This window comes from Oncorhynchus mykiss, chromosome 13 (genome assembly GCF_013265735.2).
Source record: "Oncorhynchus mykiss isolate Arlee chromosome 13, USDA_OmykA_1.1, whole genome shotgun sequence".
In the NCBI taxonomy this organism is placed as follows: domain Eukaryota; kingdom Metazoa; phylum Chordata; class Actinopteri; order Salmoniformes; family Salmonidae; genus Oncorhynchus; species Oncorhynchus mykiss.
Genome location: NC_048577.1, coordinates 14803905 through 14822381, shown reverse-complemented (window position 1 = coordinate 14822381; position 18477 = coordinate 14803905). Strand labels below are relative to the sequence as shown.

General features: G+C 44.6%; 1 protein-coding gene across 1 annotated transcript in view; it reads left to right on the top strand.

The window, feature by feature from the left end:
• LOC110487291 (nodal modulator 1) overlaps nucleotides 1-17714 on the top strand; it is a 38765-nt gene extending 21051 nt beyond the window's left edge. The window contains exons 23-45 of the mRNA XM_036942595.1: nucleotides 155-307; nucleotides 739-876; nucleotides 1178-1267; nucleotides 1427-1532; nucleotides 1727-1877; nucleotides 2007-2184; nucleotides 2518-2659; nucleotides 3024-3155; nucleotides 3457-3593; nucleotides 5025-5112; nucleotides 5293-5356; nucleotides 5449-5544; nucleotides 5958-6259; nucleotides 7055-7214; nucleotides 7518-7644; nucleotides 7953-8066; nucleotides 8289-8416; nucleotides 8748-8889; nucleotides 9123-9317; nucleotides 10353-10454; nucleotides 15288-15407; nucleotides 15689-15781; nucleotides 16043-17714. Coding sequence (XP_036798490.1) covers nucleotides 155-307; nucleotides 739-876; nucleotides 1178-1267; nucleotides 1427-1532; nucleotides 1727-1877; nucleotides 2007-2184; nucleotides 2518-2659; nucleotides 3024-3155; nucleotides 3457-3593; nucleotides 5025-5112; nucleotides 5293-5356; nucleotides 5449-5544; nucleotides 5958-6259; nucleotides 7055-7214; nucleotides 7518-7644; nucleotides 7953-8066; nucleotides 8289-8416; nucleotides 8748-8889; nucleotides 9123-9317; nucleotides 10353-10454; nucleotides 15288-15407; nucleotides 15689-15781; nucleotides 16043-16174 — 3090 coding nt within the window. The 3' untranslated portion in view covers nucleotides 16175-17714. The remainder of the gene's footprint in view (nucleotides 1-154; nucleotides 308-738; nucleotides 877-1177; nucleotides 1268-1426; nucleotides 1533-1726; nucleotides 1878-2006; nucleotides 2185-2517; nucleotides 2660-3023; nucleotides 3156-3456; nucleotides 3594-5024; nucleotides 5113-5292; nucleotides 5357-5448; nucleotides 5545-5957; nucleotides 6260-7054; nucleotides 7215-7517; nucleotides 7645-7952; nucleotides 8067-8288; nucleotides 8417-8747; nucleotides 8890-9122; nucleotides 9318-10352; nucleotides 10455-15287; nucleotides 15408-15688; nucleotides 15782-16042) is intronic.
• Nucleotides 17715-18477: the final 763 nt, after the last annotated feature.

Below are 18477 nucleotides of genomic sequence, written 5' to 3'. Positions count from 1 at the left end.
GTGGAAGCAATTGGAACTCAATCCTATTGCACAAGTAATATAAGCAAGCAGAGTAAGAACATAAGTGATTACAGGTAGTGTGAACTATGCAAAAAGAATTAGAGCAAAAAACTTCCAAAATGATTCACAATCATTTTGCGTTGTCCTTCCACAGAGCGCTACGTCAGTGCGTGTGTCCAGTGCCAATGCAGCGGCTGCAGAACATCTGGTGGTGGGAGGGTACGATGTCTCTGGGGAGGTCCGGAGTGATGGGGAGCCCATGAAAAAAGTCACCTTCCTCCTCTACTCTGCCACAGTGAAGAAGGAGGTCAAATATATTTGTATTGAATTGAAAGGCAAATTGAAAGAGCGGTGGTGTCCAGTCCACTGTGTTTCTATTACATATTGTGATGCACTACAGTGATATTTTGTCCTTAATGTTGGCTGTCTATGAAGCTGGACATTTTATACATGAATATTTAAATTATGATATTGTAACCCAGACGGATACATACAGTTTTTACCCAAAACGGGAATTTCAAGTTTCAGATATATGTAATGCTTATCTTACATCCAGGCTGTATCACAACTAGCCGTGAATGGGAGTCCCATAGGGCAGCGCACAATTGGCCCAGCATCGTCCGGTTTTGGCCAGTGTAGGCCGTCATTGTAAATAAGAATTTGTTCTTAGCTGACTTGCCTAGTTAAATAAAAATAAATACAATTCCCTCTAATATGTGTATTTATTGTGTTTCCCAGGACATCAGTGGCTGTGACACAGCCCCAGTGAATGGAGCCGAGTCTGGAGATGACTCCCTGGTCTACCTGTGTAGTGCCCTGTCCCGAGAGGACGGCATCTTTTCGTTCCCCTCACTGGCCAGCGGAGATTACACTGTGGTAAGATGGCCACCACAACACACTTGTGTGGTTCACACTGCACTTATCCCATGGCAAATTAGCCCTGGGCTAAGAAAATGCCTTTTGATGACTACGTATTCAGCACATATCCCTCCCAGTTAATGTGTGTTGCTGAAATAGCACAGTTGGTGTTCTTATGTTGTCATTAATGTGTAAAATATACTTGGGATCTGGAAGGCTCTGTACATAAATCTGGAGGGCTCTATATAAAAATGATGTACTTTGTCTGGTTTCTTGTTCTTCACTTTGACTATGTTGGACTAATTTGTCTGTGTTTCAGATTCCCTTCTACAGGGGAGAGAGGATCACATTTGATGTGGCGCCTTCCAGAATGGACTTCAGGGTGGAGCACAACAGCTTGAAGCTGGAGGTAAGTTTACAGTGCTCCAGCTTCCTGCTTGGCTGCTACTTATGGGTTAAAATTGTACAGCATTGGCCTTTGTGTCATGTGATTAACAGTGGTTATAATACTGTACATGACCCTGGAGGTGTTGTGTGTTATGTTTTGTGTTTCTCTCTCTCTCTGTAGCCCATCTTCCGTGTCATGGGTTTCTCTGTGACCGGCAGGGTTCTCAACAGCCTGGAGGGGGACGGGGTACCTGACGCCACGGTAACCCTCAACAACCAGATCAAAGGTAACCATAGTGACATCCACCACCCCATTTCTCTTCTATTATCTGTGTTCAAATTCGGAGGAGAAATATCAGAGATGACATTGTTTGGTTAAAGTGGAGACATGCTATGTCCATTTGCGTTGGGATCGTCCTTCTGCCGAACCCTTTCTTTCTCTCTCCCTTTTCCTCCCTCTCTCTTTCTTCCCCTCTAACAGTTCTGACCAAAGAGGACGGCTCCTACCGCCTGGAGAATATGACCACCGGTACCTACACCCTCCGCACGCACAAGGACCTCATGTTTTTTGAGCCAATCACGGTGAAGATAGCTCCCAACACGCCTCAACTCCCTGACATCATCACTGCTGGGTGAGTTTCGACTTTCAATGTGTCCTATTGATGCCTCCATCTATAATCATAACATCTGACATAACAGCTACGTAGTTGTTCTGTTGAAGCATTATAAATTATAAATGTCATTCTCATCCCCCTCTCCAGGTTCAGCGTGTGTGGTCAGATCGCTATCACCCGTCTGCCAGAGGGCCTGAAGCAGCAGGGGCGTTACAAGGTGACCCTCACTCCCCGGGGACAGGACAACACCGCCACCCGCACCACCGACTCAGACCAGCAGGGGGCCTTCTGCTTCCATGCCAAACCTGGAGACTACAGTGTTACCGTAAGTTACAGAAATACAGCTTGTTCTGACTATGAGATTAATTGGTGGCTTTTGAATTTTGGTGGCTTTGGTTGTATTGAGCGAAGTTGCCCTTATGCCCTTATCTAGGATCAGCGTAGCTGCTCTGAATCATATCCCTATAAGGGTGAAGAAAGCATACTAAAGTGATCTATGATCAGTGTCTATGGGCAACTTCATCCTACTTCCAGTCCTATTTACGTGAGATCAGCTCTTAGGGATGTTACCCTCAAAATACGACCAAACAGGATTTTTCCATTTACCTTGGCTGTACTTAGGCTAACGTTTCATCCTGTTTTCCATCCTTCCCTGCAGGTGTCTCTTCCTGAGGCGGAGGTGAAGGCTGGCCTGGCCCTGCAGCCTGCTGCTCTGGAGGTCTCCCTGGTGGACAGGCCCCTCTCCGACCTCCTCTTCACCCAGTTCATGGCCTCCGTCTCGGGCAGGGTCTACTGTCTGGGTAAGCCTGCCCTGGAGTTCTCTCCCATTAGTCTATGACTCACTCTGAACATTTCCTGTTTAGATGTCAAGTAGGAATAAGTCAAGGTTAACAATAACCCCTTAGGGAGAAGTAACTCTAATTCAACAGGGAACAGTAGGGTGCATTTTCTGTTGAATGAAAACAGTCATGGTTAAAAGTGCTTTTCTATTAGACAGACTGAGTGTGTTTTGATGCCTAACTGGGTCATTGTCAGGACAAACGCTGAAAACAGTCAATCTGAATACTCTATTAGTCCTAGCATCCTCGTTGGACAGCCAATCAGCGACGGTCTCATTTTCACGGCTTTACCACTTTGAATAACCTTTGACCTCTTGACCCCCAGCGAACTGTGATGACCTGTCGGTGACCCTGCAGCCGGTGAGTCGTCAGGGGGAGAGGAGGAGCATGCTCCTCTCAGGGAGCGGTGACACCTTGGAAATCTCCTTCGACAACGTTCTGCCTGGCAAATACAAAGGTACGGACCTCCTGGGTCATGTTCATTGGGGTAAAAGGTATTTAAAAAAAATGTTGCTATGGAAAAGAAATGTATTTTTGGACAAGATCTTTTTAGTAGCTCCTCGTTTCGTTCAGTTTTCTTCCCTTAAGTGTCTACTGAACAAGTATGTTATAGGATGGTCAATGTTGTAAGAGAATAAATCCATACACTAAAGCCAGGCTGTACTCCAGTCTCTCAGGCTAGGTTATGTATGTCTTGTCCTTATGTCAATATTGTAGCAATGTCTGACTTTCTGATGCTCTGCTCTCCTCCCTCCCAGTGAGTATCTCCCATGAGGAGTGGTGCTGGAAGCTCAAGTCAGTGGAGGTGGAGGTGCTGGACTCTGACGTGCTGGGAGTAGAGCTCAGACAGATAGGCTACATCCTCCGCTGTTCCCTGTCCCACGCCATCACCCTGGTCAGTAGTAACACAGGGGAGGGCTGTGTCTTTAGGTTTGTTCATATGTGTAGTTGTGTGTATTTCTGTTTGTGCTTGTTACACTACACGGCCGAAAGTATGTATATGTGGATACCTCTATAAATCAGTGGATTTGGCTATTTCAGCCATACCCGTTGCTGACCGGTGTATAAAATATATATATACACGTTATTCAATCATTGCACCCACGATGCTTGCGAGCATCAACGAGCGTCTGTGTAGCCAGGTGCTAAAACAGAACTTGTTTTTTTTGTGAAGCTTGACGTGGTGCAAGTCCCGCCTCGACGTGCTGCAAGTCCCGCCTCTCCCATCTCCTCATTGGTTTTTAGGAGCATATACCCACATGGGTGATTGAAAGTTTAACTGAGGTCCACACTCCAGTCCAGTTTGTGGTGGTAATGCACCTTAAAGTTGGTTGCCAGCTGCCATATAAAGTCTGAAGAAGAAGCCTGAGGAGATCGGTTTACCCTTTTATCTGTGGATTAATTGTCGGAGTAGATGACCTTGTGCGTTTCAAGTAAAATTACAAACCAATGTTTATATCCAAGGAGAAATTAGCTAGCAACAGCAAGCTAGCTAGCTAAATTGCCATGAATGTTTCATGTGTTTCGACCTGTCCCCAAATGAATCTAGTTGGTTCAGAGTTTGTTTTGATATTTCAACCTGCATATCCTTATCGTGTCTGGTGTGGATGGACAAAATCAACATGTGTGCACACGGTCTAGTCCGCATGTAAGTCCTGTTACTGTGAAGTGGAAAGGTCTAGGAGCAACAACGGCTCTGACATGAAGTGGTAGGCCACACAAGCTCACAGAACAAGACCGCAGAGTCCTGATGCATGTAGCCCTTTAAATCTGTCCTCGGTTTAAGCACTCACTACCGAGTTCCAAACTGCCTCTGGAAGCAACGTCAGCACAATAAACTGTTCGTCGGGAGCTTCATGAATTGGGTTTCCATGGCCGAGCAGTCACACACAAGCCTAAGATCTGCATGTGCAATGACGAGAGTCAGCTGGAGTGGTGTAAAGCTCGCCACAATTGGCCTTTTGGAACAGTGGAAACGCGTTCTCTGGAGCGATGAATCACGCTTCAACATCAGTGCCCGACCTCACTATTGCTCTTGTGGCAGAATGGAAGCAAGTCCAGCAGCAACGTTCCAACATCTAGTGGAAAGCATTCCCTGAAGAGTTGGAAGGCTTTTGTAGCAGCAATTGGTGGACCAACTCCATATTAATGCCCATGATTTTGGAATGAGATGTTCGCCGAGCAGCTGTCCACATACTGTTGGACAGCTGCTCTGATAAGAAGAGTCTGAGTGAATTGCTGAGCATAATGATCCTTAAATAGCTCATATTACATAATCATGGTTGCTGTGGTGAAAGTCTAAATGAGTGTCTGTGTATCCTGGCAGGAGTTCTTTCAGGACGGCAGCAAGCCTGAGAACGTTGGCGTCTATAACCTCTCCAAGGGGGTCAACCGCTTCTGTCTCTCCAAGCCTGGTGGGAGAAACTCCTCTTCTTTTCACTTGTCTTCGATTCTCTTCAATATCCTTACTGAAAGACCTCTCTTGGGAAAATAAAATGTGTCTTTATGAGACTAACCTAGGTTAATGTAGGTTACCGGTAGATACATGAGTCAAATATTTCTGCTTATTAATCATCTAATCTTGCTTTTGCCAGGTGTGTACAAAGTGACTCCTCGATCTTGCCACCAATTCGAACAGGACTATTATACCTACGACACGTAAGGGTGTTCTATTGGATCCATTTCTATGTTTTCCTTTTAAATAGCCACACCAAAGTGAATGACTCTACTTGTCTAAATGTCTCCTTCAGGTCAGCCCCCACTATCCTGACCCTGACTGCAGTGAGACATCACATGACTGGTCTAATCACCACTGATAAGATCCTAGATGTCACGGTCACCATCAAGTTAGTGCCCGTCACCTCTATAGACCTGCTATCACTCTACCATGTCCAAACAACCAGGCAAAATGTGGACTGATGGCATTGTCCTTGTTTGTAAGATTAATATCTGAGATTGCGTGTAAGATTTTCTGAGCAGTACTGTATACAGAATATACATTTAACTCAAAGGGGTGTATCTATGTGCATAATTTGATTCAACCACCTATTTACATAGAACAGTACAGTATAGATGATTCATAAAAAGGTTGGAGATTTACATGCATTTCCAGAATTAGGGTTTAAACATTAATTACTTGATTGTTTTTCTAAATATGACAACAACAACAAAAATGATTATCACTGTGTTCTTCCTGTAGGTCGTCCATAGTCTGGTCCTGCTGTATTAACCTAAACACTGTTTATGTGTCCTCCATCAGATCCTCCATAGAGTCTGAGCCAGCTCTGGTCCTAGGCCCTCTGAGAAGCCTGGAGGAGCAGAGACAGGAGCAGCAGCTGCAGGAGATCGAGCTGCGGCGCCAGGAGAGGGAGAGACGCGCCCAAGAGGCTGAGGATGGAGGTGACAGCCAGCCCCCCATCCAAGAGAGAGCTGATGAGCTCACCAGCCCCTTTCACTACGAATTTTCTTACTGGGCCAGGGCTGGGGAGAGGATCACTGTGACTCCCTCCTCCAAGGAGCTGCTCTTCTATCCGCCGGAGATTGAGGCTACTATCACTGGAGGTCAGAGTTCACTTCCTTGTTATCCTCTTCTTTTGTGTGATGTTATTGTCTTTGTGTGTGTTTGGTCTGTGGTGTCTGTCTGCATATCTCTCTGTGTAGTGGAAATTCTAACCAAAAGGGAAGAGAGACTGTAGATTCTTCAAACAACAATTATATTTAATAAGATTTGCAAAAAAATGGATCAGTCAACAATCCACACAACAGTGCAGAGTTAAAAGCCCAATGAACAGAGTTGGCTCTCTGCTGTTATAGAAAGTACAACCTCTTGTCTACATGGCAGTTTAGCAGATGTGTGTAAACAGGGGCGGAACATAGTGTGTACAAGGCGATTGGTTTGTCGTTGCAGATTTTAAGATGGCTCGAGGTTGATAGATGGTTGAGCCCTCGAGCTAACTGCATTTATCACAGCTCACAGATAGTAAAAACACAGGATGTCTCACATGCTGGGGTCACACCCAAACGGATCTTAGCTATACGCCCAGTCTTGTGACTAAGTCACACGAAGACACATTTGTATCAGGTTAGAAAGAAAAAAAACACTTATAGCAGGAGACAATTCTCTTAAGTTGTATCTATGGGATAGCATAACTCACTGAGTCATTTTCCACCACAGGTGTATAACCTGTTTTTGTCTGTCTCTATATTTATATATGGTAACTCCCTATTCTCTGCCCCTACCAGAACCCATCCACAGAGATCTGACCAGGGCGTATGGTGGACATCACCGGCAATGAAGCTCTGTCTGTGTCCAGCGGTAATCTATATGCCTTCTCTTATTCTGTCCCCTTCTCACAGAATCTTGTCCAGGGCGTGTGGTGGACATCGCGGGGCGCGCTGGTCTGTTCCTGGAGGGCCAAGTGACTCCAGAGCTGCAGGGGGTGGAGATCTCCATCACCGAGAGAGGAGCCAAGGCCCCCCTCATCACCGTCGCCACCAACGAGAACGGGGCTTACAGGTATACATGACTATACCATAACCGCAGTCACTGCTGAGTTAGCCGTTGGCTAGCTAAGGCTGGGGTTGCTTGTTCAAATCATGCTCTTGTTGTTGTTTTTTTAACAATACATTTGACCACTTTGCGTCTTAATCTAGCCACTTGAAATGTCCACAACGTTACATATTTGTTGCTTTAGATTAGCTTGTGGCAGGTTTTCTCATAGTGTTTGATAAATGCTCCTTGATTGTGACATTTGACCGAAACGTACAGTAACACAAGTCAATCTAAATTACTTTCTATTGGTTGTTTCTCCCTCCCCAGTGTTGGTCCCCTGCACAGTGACCGTCACTATGACGTCAGTGCCAGTAAGGAGGGCTTCATCCTCAGCACTGTAGAGGGAACCCAGGGAGACTTCAAGGCTTTCGCCCTGGCTGGAGTCACCTTCAAGGTACAGAACACACATACTACTAGCGAGCTCCGTGGAAAAAACAGGCCATTTATTAGCTTTTGTCTTGTTGGCAAAACAGTTTTTTTGTTTAATTAGTAACATTATCCCTCCTTCGGTCGGGTGATGGTTGTTTAATAAATAGTTGATGGGTCTGTTCTGCGAATGTATTGCCCTTCAACAGTGTTCTTTTGGAATTTTGCCTTGGTGTCGAACTGCAACTTAAATATAGTTTTGGCTGCGGCAGGGTTTGTGTAGTCTTATGCAGTGTGTTCATTGTCATATCTCCTATCTTTCTCTGTGTGTCGTAGATCAAGTCAGAGGATGGTCACGCTCTGTCTGGAGTCCTGCTGTCTCTCAGTGGAGGATCGTTCAGATCCAACCTGCTCACCCAGGACACTGGTGTCCTCACCTTCAACAACTTGGTAAGGACCTTGATGGTGACTGAACTCAACACCTACTTCATCCCTGTATTATCCTCCTCCTGAATGATTGACTATTAAACACACCGGGCTACTAGGTGGAAGTCTATATTCTGTGTGATGTGAACTGGTGCTGATTGGATTGGTCCAGCAACACTGCAGGTGGCATTTATTGATTGCTTCTCTTCTGTTCTTCCTTTTCTATCCCTCCATCCCTCCCCTCAGAGCCCAGGCCAGTACTACTTCAAGCCCATGATGAAGGAGTTCAGGTTTGAGCCAGCCTCTCAGATGATCACCGTCGAGGAGGGACAGAACCTCAGCATCGACATCACCGGATTCAAAACCGCATACAGGTACTAGAAACGGGCCAATCCAATCAATCTTTATCTATGTAGCACTTTTCATAGAAAGTGAGTGAAACCCAATGAGCTTTAAACTAAGTGCAAAAATATTCTAAACAAGGCAGAATGGTGTTCAATCCCCCCCCTTCTCCAAACCATCATTAGCCACTCATTTTTATTGTAACAAATCTTATTCAGGCATGTTCTTGCTGACTTACTTGACAAGGAGCGTAACAGTCCCATCCCCAAAATGTCAGTGTGTGTAATTATTTGTCTGTGTCCTATCGATCCCCAAAATGGCTGCCTGTCTGACCAGTTTCCTGATTTACTGCCTCCTTTCTAGCTGCTACGGGGCAGTTCAGTCCCTGAGTGGAGATGCTGAGAGGGATGTGTCAGTGGAGGCAGTGGGACAGGCAGAGTGTAGTATCTACAGCGAGGACACAGTCACTGACGAGGAGGGACGCTTCAGGCTCAGGGGCCTGCTGGTGAGTCGGGCCTTTTTGAGGCTTCATAAGAGCCACATAAAACAGTTATAACGCCTGTATACAAGCATGTACAGTAGTTATGAAGCCTACATAGACATAACATATACAATACATTTGTAAGAGTTACTTTGTGGAGATGGGATCATTGCGTTTGATATCCCACACACTGCTGTGGCAATTGCTAATAGCTCTGCTATTATTTTTGTATTGCTAACTTTGAGCTTCTCTCACAGCCTGGCTGTAGATACCTGATCCAGCTGAGAGCACAGGGCAACGACCACATCGAGAGAGCCCTGCCTCAGCACCGCTCCATAGAGGTTGGGAGCACCGACATCGTGGGAGTCAACATCATCGCCTTCAGGCAGATCAACCAGTTTGACCTGAGTGGGAACATCATCACCTCATCAGAACACCTGCCCACCCTCTCTGTAAGATCCCCTCACTAGAATACCCATAAAACCTCACCAGAACACCTGCCCACCCTCTCTGTAAGATCCCTTCACTACAATACCCATAAACCCCCACCAGAACACCTGCCCACCCTCTCTGTAAGATCCCTTCACTACAATACCCATAACCTCACCAGAACACCTGCCCACCCTCTCTGTAAGATCCCTTCACTACAATACCCATAACCTCACCAGAACACCTGCCCACCCTCTCTGTAAGATCCCTTCACTACAATACCCATAACCTCACCAGAACACCTGCCCACTTTCTCTGTAAGATCCCTTCACTACAATACCCATAACCTCACCAGAACACCTACCCACCCTCTCTGTAAGATCCCTTCACTACAATACCCATAACCTCACCAGAACACCTACCCACCCTCTCTGTAAGATCCCTTCACTACAATACCCATAACCTCACCAGAACACCTGCCCACCCTCTCTGTAAGATCCCTTCACTACAATACCCATAACCTCACCAGAACACCTACCCACCCTCTCTGTAAGATCCCTTCACTACAATACCCATAACCTCACCAGAACACCTGCCCACCCTCTCTGTAAGATCCCCTCACTACAATACCCATAACCTCACCAGAACACCTACCCACCCTCTCTGTAAGATCCCTTCACTACAATAGCCATAACCTCACCAGAACACCTGCCCACTTTCTCTGTAAGATCCCTTCACTACAATACCCATAACCTCACCAGAACACCTACCCACCCTCTCTGTAAGATCCCCTCACTACAATACCCATAACATCACCTCATAACTACCTATCTCAATCCCAAAAATATTTTCAATGTGCCGTAAGGAACTAATTCGTAGATGAAGCCAAAATATAGCTGTTTGATGTAATGTTGTGATTGTGTGATGCCACTTTGAGCATCACCTTTATGTGCTCCATACATAGAGGACTAATGCTAAAAACGAGTTATATCCATCTAGAGTCCTCTATTTAATTCTATGCCTCCATATAATTGTATTTCTCCTCCTGTCCCATGCAGGTGAAGCTGTATAAGAGTGACAACCTTGACAACCCCATCAACAGTGTGTCTTTGGGACAGTCCCTCTTCTTTCACTTCCCGCCTCTGGACAGGGATGGAGAGGTATGACCTGCTACAGAAATGTGCTATCATTCAGTATGTAAGGTGGTTTAAGGCGGGCTAGAAATGTGCTATCATTCAGTATGTACGGTGGTATAAGGCGGGCTAGAAATGTGTGTAGCTGATAGCCAAGGAAGCATCATTACTGCCTTCCTGAGACCTGAAGCACTGCTGTACCCAACCCAGAAATGGCTCTTCTGGGTCAGTGGTATTACTTAAATCATATCACAACTTTATTTAAATTATATTTAACAAAGTCGTAATACACTTCCCAGAAACGAAAAGAAATCTAAATAATAACAATATTTTATAAATTAAAGCAGAAGCCAACAGAGAAATCAAGAACAAAATGAATCTGTTTTATTTAGGGATTGTCAGTTTAACAACCTATAGAAATACATTTTCTTAATTAAGTTGTTGTTTTTTCAAGATATAACAGTCAATTGTAACGGTCTTCACTCTATGAAAATTCACTATATATATTTTTTTCTTAGAGTAATACCAGCTCAGATTTCATCATGTGATACATTTGTCTACAGTGTAGATGAATGTATCTATAGAGAAATACAAACTTTTTTTGTGTATAGAAAAGACTTGGGTGGCCGCCTAAGTGTGTTTTCGGGCCGCCTGTGTCAAAAAAATAAGTACTTTTCAGGATGGAAAAACGTTTTCGGTGTAAACTTTAACGACTTAAACCAGATATTAAGTATGTAGAAAAGATAATGGACCATTATATTTTTATAACATAATCTTTGAGAACTAACAATCACCAAAATAAAAGCTAGACAGTCGGGGAGAATCTAAAATTCAAAAAGTTATGCCTTGAAGAGTATTTTTGACGACGCATGGGGCCCCCATTGATTTTGTTGTGACGTTTGATTCACTCCATTTTAGAACGGCTCCATTTCACTGCCAACAATGTTGGTTGGTGACCGCACCATTGGTCACACCCACCACCTAAGCCCCATTTGGATCCAGAAAGAAACTTCATTACTTACATTGCCATCTGTAGTATAGAAGTCATACTTAACTACTGTGTCTTTACAAACCCATCACAAGCATATTATGGCTCAACTTTACTGAACAAAAGGCCTCCCGGGTGGCGCAGTGGTTAAGGTGTGCCATCAGAGACTCTGGGTTCGCGCCCAGGCTCTGTCGTAACCGGCCGCGACCGGGAGGTCCATGGGGCGACGCACAATTGGCCTAGCGTCGTCCGGGTTAGGGAGGGCTTGGTCGGGAGGGCTTGTCTCATCGCGCACCAGCAACTCCTGTGGCGGGCCGGGCGCAGTGCGCGCTAACCAAGGTGGCCAGGTGCACGGTGTTTCCTCCGACGCATTGGTGCGGCTGGCTTCCGGGTTGGATGTGCGCTGTGTTAAGAAGCAGTGCGGCTTGGTTGGGTTGTGTATCGGAGGACGCATGACTTTCAACCTTCGTCTCTCCCGAGCCCGTACGGGAGTTGTAGCGATGAGACACGATAGTAGCTACTAAACAATTGGACACCACGAAATTGGGGAGAAAAAGGGGTAAAAAAATAAATAATAAACTATACTGAACAAAATATAAACGCAACGTGTAAAGTGTTGGTCCCATGTTTCATGACCTGAAATAATAGAGTCCCCAAAATGTTCCCATACGCACAAATCGCTTATTTAGTTCAAATTTTTTACACAAATGTATTTATATCCCTGTTGGTGAACATTTTTCCTTTGCCAAGATAAATCCATGCACCTGACAGGTGTGGCATATCAAGAAGCTGATAAGACAGCATGATCATTAGGCGTGTGTGTCTTGTCAGTGCTGTGCTGTCAACCCATTTCTAGGTCCCTTCCGTCTCTCCGTCAGACCAATCCAGATGCATTTGTTAAATGTAGTGAGAACTACCTGTTCCTCTTGGCTGTTTACGATCACCAGGTCTGCTTTTCTCGCCAGACAGTCACGTCAGCTCTCATTCCAGGATGTGATGTGATGTGATGTGGGAACAGCGGCAGGCTTTTATAAATATATAAATGTCTCTCTCCCTCTGTAGGTTGGCTGTATAAATGTGATAGATAGATAGATAGATGATCCCAGCCAGTAGGAGAAGACCCAGCAGCCCTAGACACGCTGTAGCAACAACAAAGGGTCTCCTCCATGAGCTCTCAGAACCTGAGAGTTCAGGTTGTGGTGTGCTCCCTGGGGTAGCATCCTCAGTCTCTGTTCTCAAGTCAAGACACGTGTCTCGAGTTTCATAATTGCGCTGTCGAAATACTTCTTCACAGGAGTCGGCTCCATTACCAAACAGGTCTTCTGAGTGTTCAGGCTGTGGTGGGTTCCATTGGGTCACTGCATCCTCAGTTCGGAGGCATGTCTGGAGTTTCATAGTAGGGCTGTTCGTAGACATCGTCATAGATGTCGGCCCCATTATCTTCATTGGTAAAAGTGGCCCGGGACATCTCCATGGTCTACCGCTGTCTCTGTATGAGAGCTGTCAAGTGAGTCCAGTCTGGGACTTGCTATTTGTGACCATGGAGATGGAACTGATATACCAGGAAGATGTAGATGGAGGGAAAATGGAAAACAAAGGCTAGCTGTAACAATTTAAATATCATCTGTGTCAGCCCCAAGTAAATTCAGGGAGTTTCCAGAACTCCTGCTCCTTCCTTTTCACCTTTCTGCAGATGTGTACCCTCTGTTTACTCCCAAATATACGCTATATCACCAAAGGTATGTGGACACCTTGTCAAACATCTCATTCCAAAATCATGAGCATTAATATGGTGTTGGTTCTCCCTTTGCTGCTACAACAGCCTCCACTCTTCTGGGAAGGCCTTCCACTAGATGTTGGAACATTGCTGCTATAACAGCCTCCACTCTTCTGGGAAGGCCTTCCACTAGATGTTGGAACATTGCTGCAAGGACTTGCTTCCATTCAGCCACAAGCATTAGTGAGGTTGGGCTCCTAGTCGGCGTTCAAATTCATCCCAAAGATTGAGGCCAGGGCTCTATGTAGGCCAGTCAAGTTCTTCCACACCGATCTCGGCAAACGATTTCTGTATGGGCCTCGCTTTGTGCACAGCGGCATTGTCATGCTGAAACAGGAAAGGACCTTCCCCAAACTGTTGCCACAAATTTGAAAGCACAGATTAGTCTAGAACGTCATTGTATGCTGTAGCGTTAAGATTTCCCTTCAATGGAACTAAGGGGCCTATCCAGAACCATGAAAAACATCCCCAGACCATTATTCCTCCTCCACCAAACTTTACAGTTGGCATTATGCATTGGGGCAGGTAGTGTTCTCTTGGCATCCGCCAAACCCAGATTCATCCGCCGTACTGCCAGATGGTGAAGCGTGATTCATCACTCCAGAGAACGTGTTTCCACTGCTCCAGAGTCCAATTGTGGCGAGCTTTACATCACTCCAGCCGACGCTCGGCATTGCGCATGGAGATCTCAGGATTGTGTGCAGCTGCTCAGTCATGGAAACCCATTTCATGACTCTCCCGACGAACAGTTATTGTGCTGACTTGGCGGTCCTGTTCTGTAAGCTTGTGTAGCCTACCATTTCATGTCTGAGCCGTTGTTGCTCCTAGACATTTCCACTTCACAATAACAGCACTTACGGTTGTCCAGGGCAGCTCTAGCAGGGCAGAAAGTTGACCAACTGACTTGTTTGTAAAGGTGGCATTCTGTGATGGTGCCATGTTGAAAGTCACTGGGTTCTTCAGTAAGGCTAATCTCTGGCCTATGTTTGTCTATGGAGATTGCATGGCTCTGTGTTCTATTTTATACACCTGTCAGCAGCGGGTGTGGCTGTAATAGCCGAGTTAGGAGGTCCAGGTCTACAAACATGGGTCGTTATCATATTCATAACATTGATTTTACACCACAGACTACAGGTTGGATATGCTTGACCAGTGAGGATGGGGAACGGCTGGGGCTCTCTTACTCTCTTAATGAACCTGATTGGCCGAGAAGTTTATTTGAAAAACGTACAAACCGTCATGGTGCAGCCGCTCCCCCCTCCCCATAGAAATGAAACCTAACAGGTCATGCAAAAGCAATGCAAAATAGTGATAGAATGATGGTCTCTCCAAGTCTATTAACCAACTGTAACTGATTTTTAGTTCGCCCCCCCCCCCCCTTCTAAACCCCACTCCCACTTGATCAGTGGTTGAGAAATGCCAGCGTAGGTAAGGAAAAGTTTCAATCAAAGCAGAGCAGATTGCTTGTAAATGACACAAACATTAAATAGAAAAAAATGTTTTCTCATTTCCTTTTTTTATCGTTGATATCGGTGCTTTTTCATTTGTTTTTGTTTACAATGTTTTTGATTACAATATGTATTTTTTTCCCTCTGATTTTTGGGAGGAGAAAAAATGACATTTTACGACTCGTGAAAAATAACTAATATATTTATATATTTTTTTAATCAAATGTGAAGCCGTGTGTGTGTGTGTGTGTGTGTGTGTGTGTGTGTGTGTGTGTGTGTAACCTGAAAACTATGTTATTGGCAGAGAGGTTTGAATCTCTCTTTATTGGTCCATTAACTTCACCCAAGCAAAACCTGCTGATTAGAATGTCTTGTGTAAATTGTTCTTTCAACCAGCAACTATCAGAAAATTTCACTGCTCACATCTGTCACACTTATACAGTTTTAGTTTCATCAGCTTTTGTACAATATGATAGAAAACAGGGGAAAACAGGATTTTGACAGCACTGGGCCTTTTAATGGTGGCTATTCGCCTGATAATAGAAAGTAGTGTATAGGTTTATCCAGAGGTTCTGGGTCAGTGGAATTAATATTTATGTCATCACCATCAATATACTTTTTGTTGTGTGTCCTCTCCCCCAATACAGACCTATGTGTTGATGCTGCACTCCACACTGTCTCGCTCCCAGTACGACTTCTCTCTGCCCCAAGTCTCCTTCACCTCTACAGGCTACCATAAGCACATCACTTTGACCTTCAACCCCAATGTAAGTACACAGTACCTACTCCGCCAGGGCTGAATCCTCCAGCTAGAAGTTCTCCGCAGCCACAGATCTAAGATCAGCTTACCCTGTCCACATTCTAACCTTATCCATGATGTGGGAAAGCACAAAACAGATTTTAGGTCAGCGTCTACAGGCAACTTCATCCTAGTTCATCCTACAACTAATGTAATACATTTAGAATATTCTCATTACAGTGATAAAAAAATGCATTGTGTGTCTTCTGAATAACGAATGAGAACCCAATGTGATGTTCTTCATCACAGCGTAAAGTTCCTGACCAGGACGTAGCCCAGGGCTCCTACATAGCGCTACCCCTCACTCTACTGCTCCTGCTGGCAGCCTACAACCATGAGAAGGTACACTGCCTCCACTCCTATTGCAAAGCCATGTATCATGTTTCCAGTGTACTGTAATTGAGTGGTCTGGTAAATGTTCAAGCAGACCTATTGCCTCTGTATTATGGCATAAGTGTGTGTATGTAATGTATGTATGTGTGTATACTTTGTATTGAAAGAAACAACATTCTATTGGTTTCTAGGATCTTCATGGCATTTTAGTACACGGAAGACAATATAAAGTGTCACCTCACCCTTTTTTAACGCCCTGTCTCTCCCCAGGTGATCCCCCTGCTGCTGCAGCTGGTGAGCCGTCTGCAGGGGGTGCGCAGCCTGAGCCAGGCCGGTGGGGACAACGCTGCCCTGGACGAGGCCAAACGCCAGGCCAAGAGACAGAAGACCCGACGCACATGATCCACAGACCTAACATCTGGCATGTAAACTACCGCAACAGGAACCACAGACATGCTGTGTCTGAAATGGCACCCTGTTCCATGTATAGTGCACTACTTTTGACCAGAACCCTATGAGAGTAGTGCACTATGTAGGGGATAGGGCCATTTCAGTTGCAGCCATACTGTACAATAGCATACTTTACCATACTATACCCATAGCCAACAGGCTCTGCATGGGTTCTATGGAAGACTGGCTGTGTAGTTCTGTTCTGTGGGACTCCTTCGTTTTATAGAACACTCACTCATCAGAAATATTAAGAAGAATCCATTTTGTCGATATGTATATGAGCCATTGCTGTTTTTTTTGTTTTTTTTTACATTTGTAATGAATGAATTGTCAATTGAGATAAAAAATTTAAAAAAACAACTATGGAGGTCTTAAGGGGGGAGGGGGGTTATGTCAATGTGGGTTTCATGGGGATTTTGGGATTCAGGGTCACGCTTTGTGGTAACGATGCATCATGAAAGCTTTATAACTCGTTATAAAAGTGACAAACTGTTCATGACGAGTTATTTACTATGACGTGCAGTGGCATTCATCTTAATCACGTCCAATTCAGCCAACTGTTCAAGTCACTACATGTGTCATGAGGAGGGCCAGGAGTTTTTTTCCTGACCACATGACCTGACCAGATGTTGGACTATAAATGGTTCCTGGTCAGATCACATGGTCTGAAAATACCCCTGGCCCTAGTATGGAATGGTTGGTCATGAATTGTTATGTCATGTTTCTATAATGGGTTCGACAGGCTGTGGTAGTTTGAAGCATGGTGGGTTTTATGTGTTGGTCTGTCAGTTTGCTCAGGGAGAGTGGGTGGGTTGAGGGTGGGTTTGAAAGGGTTAGGGTTAATCATTACAGTAACAAGATAAGAAATTAAGATTTCGGGTAGCGAGCTGTAGGGGTATAACTTTTTGTTAGTGATAATTATTAATTTATTAACATTTTATTTGTCTGATCTGATGTGAATGATGAGCAGTTTGGTAGCAAATTTATTTTATGGTGTGTTTGTGTTTTTGAGAAAAACAGTCAGATTTCATGGTATGCAAGCTATCTGAAGGCAACGGCAACCAGTGTAAATGTATCAGACAAGTATCTACTACGTACGAGGAGATATTTCCTCAACGAATTCCGGGACGAATCCTAACTTTCACTTTAAAAGTCAAATCTTTACAGGTTTTCCCATTGACATCAATGCATGAGTTGGATCAAGTTAGGATTTGCAGTACAATGTTTGTCTTGACCTCACGTTGCCTTAAGCTAAAATAAAATGTGTTCATAAATAATTACTGAAGAAAATGTCATTGGTTCATCCAAGTTTCTACTCGTGGTAATATTAATGCTGAATGTGAAATGGAACCACCTGAACCAATCTCTTTTTGTACATGGTATGCTATTCTCCTGTTCTTCTTAGTTATGGCCAATTTTAAAGAGGAGAGAGTCGGGTTGAAGAGACTAATCTGTGTGAAATTAATGATAAATAAAATCTGACATGGGAAAATGTGCTCCTGTTTGGCTCAGTTGGTAGAGCTGTGTGCAACTGTCCTGGGTTCGATTTCCCCCTGGAGCCATGCAACAAATGTATGTGGCTTTGGATAGAAGCGTCTGTTAACGGTTAGAGCACTAACCAAAAGGTCACCTGGTCGAATACCCTAGCTGACGAGATTAAAAATCTGTCTGTGCCCTTAAGCAAGGTACTTAATTTGCCTCAGGGGGCGCAGTACTATTATGTCTGACCCCGTAAAATGACCCATTTCACTGCACCTACCAAATTGGTGTATACCCTGAGTGTACAAAACATTAGGAACATCCTAATATTAAGTTGTTCCCCTTTTACCCTTAGAATAGCCCCAATGTTGTCGTAGCATGGACTCTACAAGGCGTCGAAAGGGTTCTACAGGGATGCTGGCCCATGTTTACTCCAATGCTTCCCACAGTTGTGTCAAGTTGGCTGGATATCCTTTGGGTGGTGGAACCATTCTTGATAGACATGAGAAACTGTTGAGTGTGAACCCAGCTGCGTTGCTGTTCTTGACTCAAACCGGTAGCTTGGTACCTACTACCATACCCTGTTCAAAGGCACAAATCTTTTGTCTTATCCATTTACCCTCTGAATGGCACACATACAAAATCCATGTCTCAGTTGTCCTAAGGCTTAAAAATATTTAATTAACCTGTTTCCTCCACTTTTACTACACTGATTGAAGTTGATTTAACAAGTGACATCAATAAGAGATCATAGCTTTCACCTGTCTGTCATGGAA